The sequence below is a fragment of the Microtus ochrogaster genome, unplaced genomic scaffold (genome assembly GCF_000317375.1).
Source record: "Microtus ochrogaster isolate Prairie Vole_2 unplaced genomic scaffold, MicOch1.0 UNK21, whole genome shotgun sequence".
NCBI lineage: Eukaryota > Metazoa > Chordata > Mammalia > Rodentia > Cricetidae > Microtus > Microtus ochrogaster.
Window position 1 is genome coordinate 2,834,921 of NW_004949119.1, and position 14,996 is coordinate 2,849,916.

The 14,996-nt window shown below is 40.9% G+C and overlaps 1 protein-coding gene across 8 annotated transcripts in view; it reads left to right on the forward strand.

Moving 5' to 3' along the window:
• Kat6b (lysine acetyltransferase 6B) overlaps positions 1–14,996 on the forward strand; it is a 186,363-nt gene that overhangs the window by 128,379 nt on the left and 42,988 nt on the right. For 5 of the 8 annotated variants that reach the window (XM_026789528.1, XM_026789526.1, XM_026789527.1 and 2 more), the window contains exons 4-8: positions 5,966–6,081; positions 6,440–6,521; positions 9,078–9,210; positions 11,865–12,769; positions 13,719–13,840. In XM_026789528.1, the coding sequence (XP_026645329.1) occupies positions 5,966–6,081; positions 6,440–6,521; positions 9,078–9,210; positions 11,865–12,769; positions 13,719–13,840 (1,358 nt within the window). The remainder of the gene's footprint in view (positions 1–5,965; positions 6,082–6,439; positions 6,522–9,077; positions 9,211–11,864; positions 12,770–13,718; positions 13,841–14,996) is intronic. The other 3 variants (XM_013353977.2, XM_026789530.1, XM_026789531.1) reach the window with 3 other exon arrangements.

Below are 14,996 nucleotides of genomic sequence, written 5' to 3' on the forward strand. Positions count from 1 at the left end.
CTTGGTGTTCATAAGGAAAACAGAAGATGATGGCCTTCATGCTTCTACAGGACCCAGTCCTGGTGGGAGCCATGCTAGCACAGTTCAGTTCTGTGGCCCCAGTAGGGCTAACCCTTGGTCCTCCAGTTGGCCTTGTAGAGATGGCTGCCTTCTCATATGAACTCACAAGGACCTATTGGTTACAGGATGGAGTTGAGACTGTTTGTAGGATCAAAGGGATTCTGAACATAAGATATTTTTGTTAAAGAAAAATGTCCATGAGTAGTTTCAAACCAGAGGAAGGAAGTCCAGATGCAGTCATAAGGAAGGTGATTATTCAATGTGTTTCCCATATGTGCTTGGTGCTCTCTGAAGCACCATTTGTATGATGCCGACTGCCCTGTGCTGAGCTTTTATAGACATGTGTGTAACTGTTCCCTTCTGATTCCACCATGAAGGGAGCTCATTGGACTTTTCTCCATTTTTAAGATGACTGTATTACAGATGGTCAGAGCTATCTTTTTCCCTGCTAGAAGTCCTTTTTTTTTTAAAAAAAAAAAAAAGGCTCAAGTTCATTTTAGTAAAAATGTGAGGTGGGGTGCATAGAGATGTCCCAAATGTGTTGTCCCCAGCCCCGGGCCTTGTTTCTCTTTCCCTAATGGCTGTAACTGTAGTTTTCTTTTTCCATACAATGTAAAGATTAACAAGGCTGCCATGAGGGTGGTAAAATAGTCACGTGAAGATGGGCAGCAATGTAACACATCAGGGGAATTAGCCTAGCCACTCATGAATTTGGAAACTGTGAGACATTCCTCAAGTCTGAGGAAATGCTGAGGCTGGGGAGTGCTTTTACTTGACTTTCATGGATCAGCCTACTTTGAAATTAACACTGTTATATTCTCCTTGCCTCATTAAGGCCAAATTATCTTTAATTAGCTTCACATAAGTATTAGATATTATACCAAATGAAATTTTGTGTCTGCTGCTCAGATTGCCGGGTGGTTAAATCTTACTTACAGATGAGTTGTGTGCATATGTGTTTTCAAATTAGCAAATCTAAGATAAGTGTACAGTTCAGAATTACAGCATCACACTAAGTGGAAGCTCATTGAAATAGGAGGCAGAAGAGAGGCTGCTGCAGTGCAGCTGGAGAGGGAGAGAGAGCCTCTGCAGAGCAGGAGCCCTGGTGCCCACCGTGAGTTAGTTCCTCCTTACTTACTCAGTGTCAGCCCTGAAAAACAGTGCTGGGGGAGCTGAGAAGGTGCAGTCTTTGGCTTTCCAGGCTTATTTTACTCCAATACTGGTTTCTTTGGGTTATTCTATAGAAATGCCTCAGGGAGCAGTTTGTTATTCATTTAGTTTCGCCCTCACAAGAGACAGATTGGATCACTGGGTTGGAAAGGAGAGTCTTAACCAGAAGGAATTCCGAAAGGAATACATAGAAGAGGAATGAGAGCCTCACCTCCAAGGAGGAATCAATAGGAAGAAAGGGAGCCCTATCCCCCAGAAGCCATTGCAGCAGTGAGTCACCTACAGTGCCAGACAAGAAGCAAAAACCTTGTTTGTTGGATGCATGCTGTAACATTTTCTTTCTGTCATCAAACAACCTGAATAAGCAGCTTTGGAGTCTGCTGGGCAGTGGTGGCGCACGCCTTTAATCCCAGCATTTGGGAGCCAGTGGCAGGCAGATCTCAGTGAGTTCGAGGCCAGCCTGGTCTACAAAGTGAGTTCCAGGACAGCCAGGACTTTTACACAGAGAAACCCTGACTTGGGGGAGGGGGGGGCGACAAAGAAACGAAGGGAAGGAGGGAGGGAGGAAGAGAAATTTAAGAATCAGAGAGTTTATTTTGAATCATAGTTTGGGAGGTTTTAGTCCATAGTCATCTGGCTCCATTACTTTGGACCTGAGGTGAGGCTGATCAGAAACCCACCTGGTGATAATGTCAAGAACAAATATACAGTGTGACTCCTAGATAATCCAAGAAGTCACTGGGAGAAAAGAGAAGTGCCTCCTAAACAGGAGTGGGAGTAGATGGGACCAGAGGAGGGCAGGCCAGGAGATGGCAGCGTGCAGAGGTGCGTGGAGAAGAGCGCCATGTACTTGGGAAAGAAGATCCAATGAGGATTAGTGCAGAATACAAAGGATTGAGTTAACAGAGGTCAGTTTTGTAGGGGTTTGTGGCCTATATGAAAGAATTTATATTTTTTCTAAGACTTTGGTGGACAGAAAAATTCTGTGATGAGATTTAAAATCTATACAGATCACTTAGGCTGCAGTAGAATAATTGATGAGAAGTTAGGTCAAGATGAGCTTTGGGATATTATAGCAGTAAACCTATGTGTCTGGAGAAGTGTGGATTTGTTTAGTATGCAGGATTTTGGTTAGGACATAGAATCAAAGTGTGTTTGGTGATCATTTGATGTGTGAGATACTTTCTATTTTGTAACTGACTGGGTACCCATTGTATTCCCATTGCTCCAAAAGCAGGAAGGTGTTTCTTTCCTAAGATTCATTGTTAGTATTTGTGGTGATCCCTTCATCTGTGGTGCTGAGGACCAAAGTCAAGGCCTTATGCATGGTTGCTAAGCATTGTCCCACCAAGCTACATTTCTGACTTTGGTTATTTTAAGTAAGGTTTTGCTGTGTATCCTAGGCTGGTTTTGAACTTGCAGTTCCCTTGTCTTTGCTTTGGAGTACAATAATGCTTGTCTTTCTACTACGAACATGACCTGAACCGGTAGGACTCATTTCCATCTTCTTCCTTCTGTTTCTAATGCTTGTTAAATGTCAGTTAAAGGAAGGGCACACACACACAAACACACGCGCGCGCACGCGCGCACACACACACAGACACACACACACACACACTGATGGCTCAGTAACCACTCTGAGGAACCTGATATCTTGATTATTTATTATCTTTTTGCCTTCCTCTCTTTTTCCCTCCTTCTCTCCCACTTTCATTGAATCCAGAGCTTCATGCATGCTAGGCAGATGCTCTTTTATGGTGCTACACCCCCAGCTATTTACATGCTTACTTACTTATTGATGCTATAACAGATTACCACAAATTTAGTGGTTTGAAACAGCTTATTTAATATTTTACAGCTATAGGACAAAACCCCTTTGTAGGACTCATAGTCAAGATATCAGAATTGTTGGCTGCTTTCTAGAAATGAAGGTCCATGCCCTAGTCCATGGGTTGTAATAGCATTTAGTTACTTGTTTGGTAATCCCTTGCCTTGCTGGCAGGGGAATTCCTTCCCAGATGCCAGAGGCCAACCCCCCAGTATTTGGTTTATGGCTTTCCTTCCTCCATCTTTAGAGCCTGATGTGGCAAGTGAAGATTGTTGAATGTCCCCAACACCTCTCCCTTTCAACTCATGAAATCTGTTTCTTAGTCGTTCCAATGCTTGTAGAGTTGCTTTCTTCTCTCCATGGCATGAGAATTGGGGTATAGACATCTTTTAAGGCCATTATTGTATTTGCTATACATGGTTTTTCTTCTCAAATATTTCCTCTGTGTTTGTGGCTCTTAATTTTAAACCATCTTCCTTCAGTTTTATTAGAAAAAATTATTATGAACTATGAATGCTTATGTGCTTGTATAACAATGAATAAATGAATGAAGACTTGACATGGCTCTCAAAATCTGATAGAAGGCAAACCACAGTAGTAAAACCATTTTCAGAGAGATGAGTTCTTAGTAGAGAGAATGAGGATTTTTAGAAGAATGGCTGTGTTTGTGTAGTGACTCAGTAGGAAATAAGGGATTACATTATCAATAACATTGATTCCTGGCATCTCATTACTATAGATTACATAGCAATATGTTAAGACTCAGTTATAATCTTTCATTTTAAAGTTAATATGAAAAAGGAAAAATGAAAATGTGTCTTCATTGCTCAGTGTCTTTTACAGAATCATAGAAACATAGGGTTAGAAGGATCTATAATCAATTCTCTTAAGCTAAATAAAGGGAAGATTGATTCCTAAAAGAAAGATGGGTTGAAGACTTTGGAATTTGATAGGATAGCTTAAATAGTAGTAGTTTGAGATACCATTGCTTAAAATGGAAGAAAGCATTAAAAGGAAAAATGTTCTATGCTTTTGATTAAAAATGGCTATTACTTTTGAAAATGTAAAATTATTAAAAGTCTGCATTGTAGGATATCTATAGGAATAAATAGTAAGCTGTAATGTAATATGAATTACCTTAGTTACTGAAGACTAAGCTACAAAGCACAAAAGGAGATTCTAATGTAGAGAGAAATTCAGTACACAAAATTGAGGTCATATGTTCCGGTGATATATGACTTACAGGAAGTAATAAAAGGGGGGAAGGAATAAATGGTATATTTTTAAGCTGATAGGATCCATTTTAAGGGTGGAATTTAAATTGCTGTTCTTTAAAAGTTGAGTTTTTTGTCCCTTGAAAGGAGGGGGTGATGTGATCGGAGTGGCCTCCCGCCTCTCCGTTCTGAGCATACTCAAGGGCAACGAGTGAGCTGTGCTTGTTTGCTGGTTCTGAGCAAGGAAAGGCACTCAATGCCATTTTAAACATTAAACCTTCTTCTGTTCATCTGACTGGGGAGCCCTTGGGGAAGACCATGTCAGAGGTTAAATATGTTTGCCTGGGTGTCTCTCCCAGCCTGGGGTTGCGATCATTTAGCACCACTTGATTTTTTTCAACATCTTAGATACAGATGTTTTGATTTTTTTTTTTAAGAGTAGGGAATTGTGAACTTTTATTAATGGTATTGATGATTGATATTGAATGTTTTTACTTCAAAAAGCCAAACCTCCTGGTGAGTGGAATTTTATGAAAGCACCTGTTAAGCTTTAGGGAAGAGAACCTTTTTGGCAGGAACCCAAAATACATATTTAAACAATGAAGCTGCCAAAGTCAGGAAATTATAAAACAGTTTGGAAATTACAGAATCTGCTTTTTTTATTACCCCTCAGATTTCCTTTTGCAGCTTGGTTATAACGTCTCTCGCATGGGATTTACTAATGTTCTAACTATTTAAAGACCAGATTTTTAAAAAAGAACGAATAATGAAGTTTAGAGAGCGCCTTGGGGTTGTGTGATAAAAGGCCGTTCGTTCTTCAGTGGAGTCGCCTTCCAGTGCCTTTGCTCACCCTCCCTGTCACTCGTGGAACCTGGTCTCCTCCCTCTGGGGCTTTCTGCACACTGGCCTAGTAGAACTTTGCTGGGTGAAAAGTCCCCAGAGTTGTGTGGAGAAGCAGAATGCTCTAGAAGAATGAGGGAGCCTTCTGAGGGTGGCTTCCCAGCCCACTCTTGTCTGAATCTGTCTTCTTCAACTCATAAATACCATGCCTGTTCCCTCACTTTCAGAATTGAAAGTGGGTGGTGTTGGATGTTCTTGGGGTCTGTCCCAGTCACAGGTGTTCTCTGTGAGCCACTCGGCGCTGTCTCTTATCAGACAGCCCAGGTCCCTGTTAGGCCAGGATCTTGTGCCAAGCCCGACTGCTGAACATGCTACCCCAGGAGTGCGCCACCACACTCTGCTCAGTGGCTTTTCTGTTTAGCCGTCGCTTTTTATCTTAGGATTTCATCCCGCAGAGAGCAGTTGTTGAACTTGGGTACGGTATAGCATATTCAAGAGCTGTGCACACGTCGTTGGCGAAGACGACGGCAAGAACACTAACAACAGATACAAACTGTCTTCAAGTCTGTAAGATCGGGGCGCATGTCCAGGTTTATCTCTGGGAAAGTATTAGCACAATTGTTCCATACATGCAGAGAAAGGGGACAAAGACAAAAGAGAGAGAAGTCTCACAGCTCTGAGTCTCTGACCTATTTTGTTTTCAAGTTCCTAAGGCTCACTGGTTGGCACCAGCCAGCCTTTGAATAAAGGAGATTTTTAAAAATAAAAATAACTTTTTTAAAGTTTAAAAAAACTTTTTTTAAACAAAAATACTAAGACACTATTGACATTGAACAATTGCTTTTTATTGCAGGACACCCATCCTGTTTGAAATTTTGTCCCGAATTAACCGCAAATGTGAAGGCCTTGAGATGGCAGTGCATCGAGTGCAAGACATGCAGCGCATGTCGGGTCCAGGGCAAGAATGCAGTGAGTATCCTTCTCAGCCCGCTCCGGGGAAGCGACCCCAGTGAGTATCCATCTCACACCGCCCCGGGGAAGCGACCCCAGTGAGTACCCTTCTCACCCCGCCCCGGGGAAGCGACCCCAGTGAGTATCCATCTCACCCCGCCCCGGGGAAGCGACCCCAGTGAGTACCCTTCTCACCCCGCCCCGGGGAAGCGACCCAGTGCCCGGCTTTCCTCCGACAGAATGTTCAAACCACGGTGGTGGCACACCACACCTGGGAAGTTGTCACTCCATTTGACTGTTAACCTGGTAACTTGAGGGTGTTGGTGTTCTACAGTTGGCCTCAGTCTCAATTAGTCTCTAATATGTTATATTACAGGATAATATGCTTTTTTGTGATTCCTGTGATAGAGGATTCCATATGGAGTGCTGTGACCCACCACTTTCCAGAATGCCAAAAGGTGAACTTTTAAACCATCTTAAAACTGTAGGGCTGGGAATGGAACTCAGTGGTAGAGTACTTGCCTAGCACGTGTGAGGCCCTCATTCAATGCCCTGCGCTGTAAAGCAAAGGAACAAAATAGTTTATTACTTACTTGTTAACCCTATTTTGATGTCTGGGAGTTCCCCCTCCCCACCCACATGTTCTTGTAGGCTGTAAATAGAAGAGTATTATAAAGTCGTTTGGTGTGGGTGACATGTATGACTCTAATGCAGAGCTAGGGAGGAAAACGACTCTTGCCTAGTCAGTGTTTATAGCATTATCTGTATTCGCTATATCAGTAAAGGAAGTGGGCTGTGTGCTTTTAAAATTCATGACGACAGTGATGACTTCAGAGTCCTTCAGCTGGAAGTCATCACCAGGTTCCAGCTATTGGTTGATGTTTAAAAGCGTGAGCATCTGAATTCTCTGTATTTGGTGTAGCATGAAGTTTTCTTCTGTTTATTTGTGTCAGTCAGCCATGCGCAGCCTTCCCCTGCCCTCCTCACATTTGCAGTATGGTCAGCGTTTTAAAATGGCCTTGCCTTTTATTATACTATATATACATTGACATGGGGAAGGTATAGAAAATACAAACACAAGAGAAGCAGAGAATAAAAATTGCCAATACATTCCCGTGCCTCACCACTTCCTTTACAAAGGACCGTTCTGCACATATGTAACTTTTTGAGATTTCCCCTTCTCGATAATAGATGGTCAGCATTCTCATGTCATCGCTTGCTCCCCTAAACATGATTTCCAGAGAGTCATGTTGAGCATCACAGTGTAGGGCAGGGGTTCCAAACCTGCTTGTGGGCCATAAAGAAGCTTTGTTGGCACGATATTTTTAAACTTTTGCTCCTGAGTTGTCTCTGTGGGACATGCATGCTTTGATTTGCCACCCTCTCCCTACTCCCTATTGTCACGTGCTCTGATTTGCTTTAGTCATCTGTCGTCGAGGTGCTTCCTGAGGGTACTTGCTTCTGCAGCCTCATGTATAAATGAACCATAATTGATTTAATTAACCAATTCTCTATGGTAGATACTTCAAATGTTGCGAGTGCTCCCCTTACTCCTGAAGAAAAATTCATAGAGAGAAGTTGTCTAATTAGAGGCCACAACTTGAAAGGTTGTCAGGTTTAACACTGACCACCAGTGTGTGAAGAATTACACTCATGACACTCAGCACCAGTGCAATCAGTGAGGTTTGGAGATACTGTTTTACGTCTTAGCATCTTTAAAATTTTCATCTTGTGACAAGTACTATTTTAGATTTGATAAAACTAACCTTATTTAATATTTTAAATCAATTTGATAGTAAGGAAAATTGTGATAGTTTTTCCCTTTTTATTAAGGAGATGCAACTTTTGTATTTGATTATCGACTATGTCATCATTTATGAAGTACCTGTTTTATACTTTAATCATTTTTTTCTGTTAAGGCTCAAGTACTTACAAGTTCAGTTTTATATAAATATTAATATGATCTAGATCCCTGATATTGGCAGCATTTTGTTTTCCTAAGTTTTATGGTTCTGCTCTTCCCCACACCCTCTCTGTGCACTGGGTCAAGTTTTTAAAAAAAAAAAAATTAAAGTTTTTTTTTAAAAAAATTTTTTTTAGGTAATGCACAAACCTTTTTTATAACTGCTTATGGTGGCTCACACCTGTTATCCCAGCACTTGAAAGACTGAGGTAGGAGGATCCAGAGTTCGAGATCAGCTTGGGTTACTTGAGACCTTATCTAAGGAAGAGGGGGAGGGAGAGGAGTAAAACTTTCTCGCGAAGTCTGGGAAATAGTTGGCTCCTTCCAGGAAGTTTATTAAATCCTTTCCTCGTTTCCCCAGTGATTTGAATTGGGACTTTTTTATATAGTAATTTGTGTAGTCACATCTTCTGTTTTTTAATTGACCAATTTTCATATGCCAGACATAATTTCAGTAATTGTCATGCTAGAGTACTTAAAATTGTTAAGCTTTATTTTCATCATCAGTGTTGGAAGTTTCTAAAAATAATTGATTAAAACAAACCAAACTTTTTTTTCCCTCTATAGAAGTTGAGAAGTCCGATTGATTTGAAAATTTTTCTTCCCAATTGATAAGAAAGGGATAAAAGATGAATAGTTTCTGATTTGGGCTAGAGAGATGACTCCATAGTTAAGAAGCTTGCTGCCTTTCCAGAGGACCAGGCAGCTCACAACTGCCTGTAGCTCTAGTTCCGGGATCCAGTGCTTCTCTGGCCTTCTTAGACATGTACATATGGTATATACTCCCACACACGCACACACACACAGTTTCCAGGGATGACTATGGGGTGGTGTGAGGGGAACAGGTAGGGCCAGCCACTGCTCTCACCACCTTGATGGAGCCTTTGACCTTTAGCAATGGCTTTCTGAAGAGGACAACAGAGAGTGACTTTCCTAGAGAAAGTTCTGCACCCAGCACCTTTGGTCAGGTTACTACAACTACAGATTTATATTTAATACCTTCTCCTTAAGTAAAACATTAAAATTTCTTTTCATATATATATTAATTCAGGGATGTGGATTTGCCAAGTCTGCAGACCAAAGAAAAAGGGAAGAGAACTGCTCCATGAGAAAGCCGCACAAATAAAACGACGATATGCAAAGCCCATTGGACGGCCGAAAAATACATTAAAGCAACGATTGTTGTAGGTTGAGATCTTATTAAAAGAAATCTTATATGTTGTGCTTTAAAAAAATGTAGGTAATTGTAATCCCCTCAGATTTTGTTAAATTTTTTAGCATAATTTTTCTAAACTCAATGAGGAATATTTTTCTTTTGCATAAACTGTGGGATTTTCCCCCCAAAATAACATTTTTAATTACAGTTGGTATTTTGGGGTCTTATCTTGGCAGTACCTATGATACCGAGTGACATATTTCAAGCAGCAAAATGAACTGCTAACTTCCTCAGCCTTTTTATTGGTTGAGCATTGAGACAGCTTAATGTTATAAATACTTCACAGGGGCTTTTTAAAACAGACAATAACAGATAAATAACAATCCCTTCTGATGCCAGTGTAATATTACCACTTTTTAAGATTTCTTTTCCAAAATTGTAGCTTCTGAGAAACCTATAAATGACTGTCCCTATAGAGTTAGACAGGTCCATTTGGCAGGTGCAGGTGTGTGCAGAAATACAGATAAAATATTTTGCAATAAACCACGGGTCTAGTATGAAACTCCATTTCCAATTTCGTTTTATTGTATAATTGCATTAAAGCCTAGCTGTAAAAAGATTAAGAGAAGTGAATGTGTTTTTAACACATATAGACTGACTACCTATAGTATTAAGAAACACATATACAGGGCTGAGCGTAGTGGCGCATACCTTTAATCCCAACATAGGAGGCAGAAACAGGTGGATATCTGTTTGAGGCCAGCCTGGTCTACAGACTGAGTTCTAGGACAGCCAGGGCTTTCTTGGGGGCTGAAGGAAAGGGCCCTGTGCTTTGTAATGAGTAAGTACCCTGCCCGCCCTGAGCTAACACTCCAGATATTTTTTTTCTTTCTTTCACTTGAGGTAGTGCACTGTATTACGTGCTCTCAGAAGTGCTCCTGCACTTTATCTACCAAAGGGAAATAGGAAGTGCAGGCTCCTTTCTAGAGTTTGTATGAAATTTGATGAAAGCCCTTTAACTGGTAAGGTAGACATTTTTAAGTGGATTTTTTTGTTGTTAATTTCTAGAAACAAAAATATAAAATACTTATGAATAAAATCTTTTATTTTAGTATCATTTAAAGTAGAAATTACATTTTTTTCATTTCTCCTGCACAGGCATTGTTCTTGAAATGGGACCGTATCCTCAGGGTCCAATTATAAAATCCAAATTAGGATATAAGCTTTCTAAACAAAGGACACAGCTGAAAATTGTACCTGGCACCAATCCTAACTTTTTGTTTGTCCAAAATTGTCCTTAGAGCTCAGGAATTTTCAAGATAGTCTAGGGAGATTTCCTTATACATGCTTTATAAGTGCATTGTCCTTTCTGGGCAATCTATTCTAGATCGAGTCCAGATGCAGCATTTTAATGCAGACATTTTAGCCTGGATAAGCTGTCTGTCACTAGCCTTCACTTTATCTTGTAGTGACACCAGAGATCTCCTTTGTTCATCTGATTTGGCTAAAATAGTTACACCAGGCAAAGATCCTGGCAATTGAACCACCTCAGATGAACCTTACAGAAATTGGTTCATTAAATCTTGGTGTATAAGACAGGCACAAAATGTTTTCTATTTGTAATTATTTAAGGTATCTGGTAATTTGTTATCATACCATTTTCAGGCTTCCATTTCTCCATTAGCTTCCAGCTAAATTGATAATGTTGAGCCTCAGCATTGTCATAATCATATGCAAATGTTTCTATTGTATAAATTTCTCCTGCAACATGGGTAGCTTCCCAAGTCTTGGCCTGAGGTGCAGGCAGTCAGCTGCCATTTCATGTAGGCAGCTGTGTTTGTGCAGTGACCTACAGCAATATGGCCAGAACCCACCATCACACAAAGCGAATGTCAGTCAAAGTAGGAGGCAGAGGTCTTGACGCCAAGTGTCTGATAACGACCATGGTAAACGTGCTGCTTCTCCACCAGACCCCATGTCATGTCTGACCTGCTGCGGCTTCTCTTTAATCGTTTCTTCAGTTATTTTTTCCTTTTCTTTTTTGCGATTGTCCTTTTTTCAGCACTATTTTATGCTGTGATTGTCTTCTCTCCTAGGAGAGTATTATTGGCTGTTTTATTATCCTAAGCATAATCTGCTAGAAGAGGATACCTTTATTTTTACTTTTTAGTACAAATTTATAAACACACCCAAATTGTACTTCTGTAAGTTTCCAGGCTAAGTGAAAAATTGCTTCTAACTAAAAATAAGGATATTCTTTTATTCTGCCTCACACATCTGACCTACTTTCTCTAAGACTTCTTCAAGAACATTCCAGGAAATCATAATTACTTGTAACAACACTGGGGATGACTTATTTTTGTCTAATTATAATGAAAGCATTGGGTGTTTTTTTAGTATATACAAAAATTTTTCTTCCGTGTACTATGCTGGGGTCCACATGGATTCTCCCAGTACCTGTTGAGTGGGCCCTAGGGAATCATTACATGAAGTAGGCTCTGTTATCTTTTCCAGCCAGGAAACACATAGGTGGTGGCACACACAAAAAACCCATTCTTAAGGTTGCAATTAATTTTAAGTTCAAGTACATTGACTATGCATCTAGTTTCTATAGATTTGTTATTAGATACCTTTATATTCTATTATTTAATTGCTGATACTATTCTCTAAATTTTTGCCTAGGTCTGTAACCAGTGATGAAGGATCCATGAATGCATTCACAGGAAGGGGGTCACCTGGTAGGGGTCAAAAGACTAAAGTCTGTACCACACCTCCATCTGGTCATGCTGCGTCTGGGAAGGACTCAAGCAGCAGATTGGCTGTTACAGACCCCACTCGGCCTGGTGCCACCACCAAAATCACCACCACCTCCACCTACATTTCTGCCTCTACACTTAAAGTTAACAAGAAAACCAAAGGGCTCATTGATGGCCTTACTAAGTTTTTTACACCATCACCTGATGGTCGCAGATCACGAGGTGAAATAATAGACTTTTCAAAGCACTATCGTCCAAGGAAAAAGGTCTCTCAGAAACAGTCATGCACTTCTCATGTGTTGGCTACAGGTACCACACAACAGTTAAAACCTCCACCTTCTTCACCTCCACTCCCAACCCCCACCTCTGGTCAGAGCCCCGGTTCACAAAACTCTACCCAGAGTTTCTCCAGCCAGTCCAGTGGGCCCTCCTTCAGCAGTGTCACTAACAACAGCCAGCTGAAGGCTCTCTTTGATGGACTTTCTCATATCTATACCACTCAGGGACAGTCTCGACAAAAGGGACACCCGAGTTATACAGCACCCAAACGCATGCGTCGTAAAACTGAATTCTCTTCCACGGCAAAGGCTAAAGCCCATTTCTTTGGAAAAAGAGACGTTAGGAGCAGGTTTCTTTCTTGCTCCTCCTCTAGCTGGGGGATGACTAGACGACATATTTTTAAAGCCATTGCTTACTTCAAGCGAACAACTTTTCTTAAAAAGCACAGGATGCTAGGCAGATTAAAATATAAAGTGACCCCTCAGATGGGGACCCCGTCATCAGGGAAGGGGAACTTGGCAGACGGAAGGATTAACCCTGATCAGGATGATGGTAAGCAAAAGGTGGAAGCTCCAGCCAAACCTGCGCCCCGCCCTTCCCCCAACCCCAAGAGAACCAAGAAATCAACTCCTGTCCATGACATAGGCTCTAGCTGTTTCTCTGTCCTCTTCACTTTCACACACGTACAGTGAGACTTTGACCTTTTTCTAATGCTGACTAAACCTCCAAAATGTTCTTCCAACTAATACTCTCTGGCCTTCTATTATTTATTTCCATTCGTAGTGGCACTAGGCGCCCCTCCCCCAGATGCTTTCCTAGCGATGCTTCTGGCTTTGTAGTCCCGTTGTGCTTCTGCCGTGTTCTCTCCCGTGCTGCCTCTGTAGCCAGTACCACCTTTGTGGATGCTGGCAGTGCTTCCAGCCCAGTGTCAGCTCTGCCTCTCTCTCTGCTCCATTGCTTTCTCACGACAAAGTTCATCCTGCTTCCGTCTCAACAGAGCCTGATCTGTGATTCTGTGAAGTGTGCATTGGGTTGAGTGTGTTTGTGTGTGTGTCCATCCACCTTAGGGAGGAAACAATTTCAAAATTAAATTGAACAAGTTGGCCCATTACATTTGTTATCCTTTATACAACAAAAAGCCAAAAGATGTCGTTTGGGAAAATTGGTATATATTATGGACTCAAAACTAATGACAGGAATGCTATAACTAGATATAACTTATAATCTTGGTTGAAAAATGTTTTGCTTTTTATTGTTCTTACTTTCCCTTGTATTTGTTATAAAAAGATGGCAGTGATATACGTACAATTGAAAATGTAGTTGTAGTAGGGAAAGAATTACTGTTGGATCTGTGAGCCATACTTAGCTGTAGAAGATTATTCCGCTCAGTGGAAAAAGACCCCTGGTTGCCCACTGCTTATTTGGCACCATTTTGGTAATATGCGCTAATCATCCATGCTTCAAATCAGTGAATACACTTTCTGCTGGTTTTAAATGACAGATACTGAACTTAAAATAAGCATCAAACAAGAAAGTACAGATGTAAATGTGATCGGAAACAAGGATGTTGTGACTGAAGAAGATCTGGACGTTTTTAAGCAGGCCCGGGAACTGTCTTGGGAGGTAAGGCCTAGATCACACGGAGCAGTAACCAGGGTTGTAAAGCTTCTAGCCATTACTTTGAGGCTATAGAGAATCCCCTCAATATCCTTTGTGGTTCTTTAATGTTTATGTCTGTCGTTTTTACTGTAGAATTATCTATTCTTTCAGAATAGGAAAAAGACTCAACTGTTCTCACAAAGTAGACCAGAGTAGTACTAGTTATACAGATACAATAATAATTAGCTGGGCATGGTAGCACACGCCTTTAATCCCAGCATTTGGAAGGCAGAAGCAGACAGATCTCTGTGAGTTCTATGCCAGCCTGGTTTACAAAACAAGTTCCAGGACAACTAGGATTACATAGAGAGACACAATCTTAAAAATAATAACAATAACCAAAAAGATGACTCAGTGGGCAAAAGCACTTGGCTCTGCAAGCCTGGCAACTTGAATTCAATCCCCAAAACCTGTGGCGGGAAGAGAGAGCCAGCTACCAAAAGTTGTCCTCTCTGGCCTCCTCAGAAACACAGCATACATGTACACACTCACACACACTCAAACACAAAATAAAGAATAAGATGTAGCTTTTAAAAAGTTTCTAATAATTTTTTATAATTTTTTTGCTCACACCGTAAAATAACAATTTCAATTTGTAACCAAAAAGCACATTGCTTCTGATTCACCGGTACTTCTGATGCAAGTGGCCAGCCACATGAAAATGTGCCAGTTTTTAACTTTTTGGCATTGATGAGTGAAATGTGTTTTATAATCATTTGAAGTCATCTTTATTTTTACTGTCTAGTAATTTCTCTGAATGGTTCCTCTTTGGCTTAACTTCGGTTACTATCAGGCGACATGGAGAAGTAAGGCTATAGACTGCTCAAAGACATATTTACAAGTAATTGCGATTTTTTTACTGTCAGTAGACAGTCACGTGTGGCCATTATTGATGGGTCTCTACCCTTCCTCTTCCTCTTCCCTTTGAGGAGATCATGCTGCCCGCAGTGGGCTTCTAGCTTGTTTTTAGCAGCATCCTGTCAGCCTAAAGACTTTTAGTTTTGATCTGAAGAACAAGTACATTTTTTTTTTTTTTTTTTTTGGTTTTTCGAGACAGGGTTTCTCTGTAGCTTTGGAGCCTGTCCTGGAACTCCCTTGGTAGACCAGGCTGGCCTCGAAC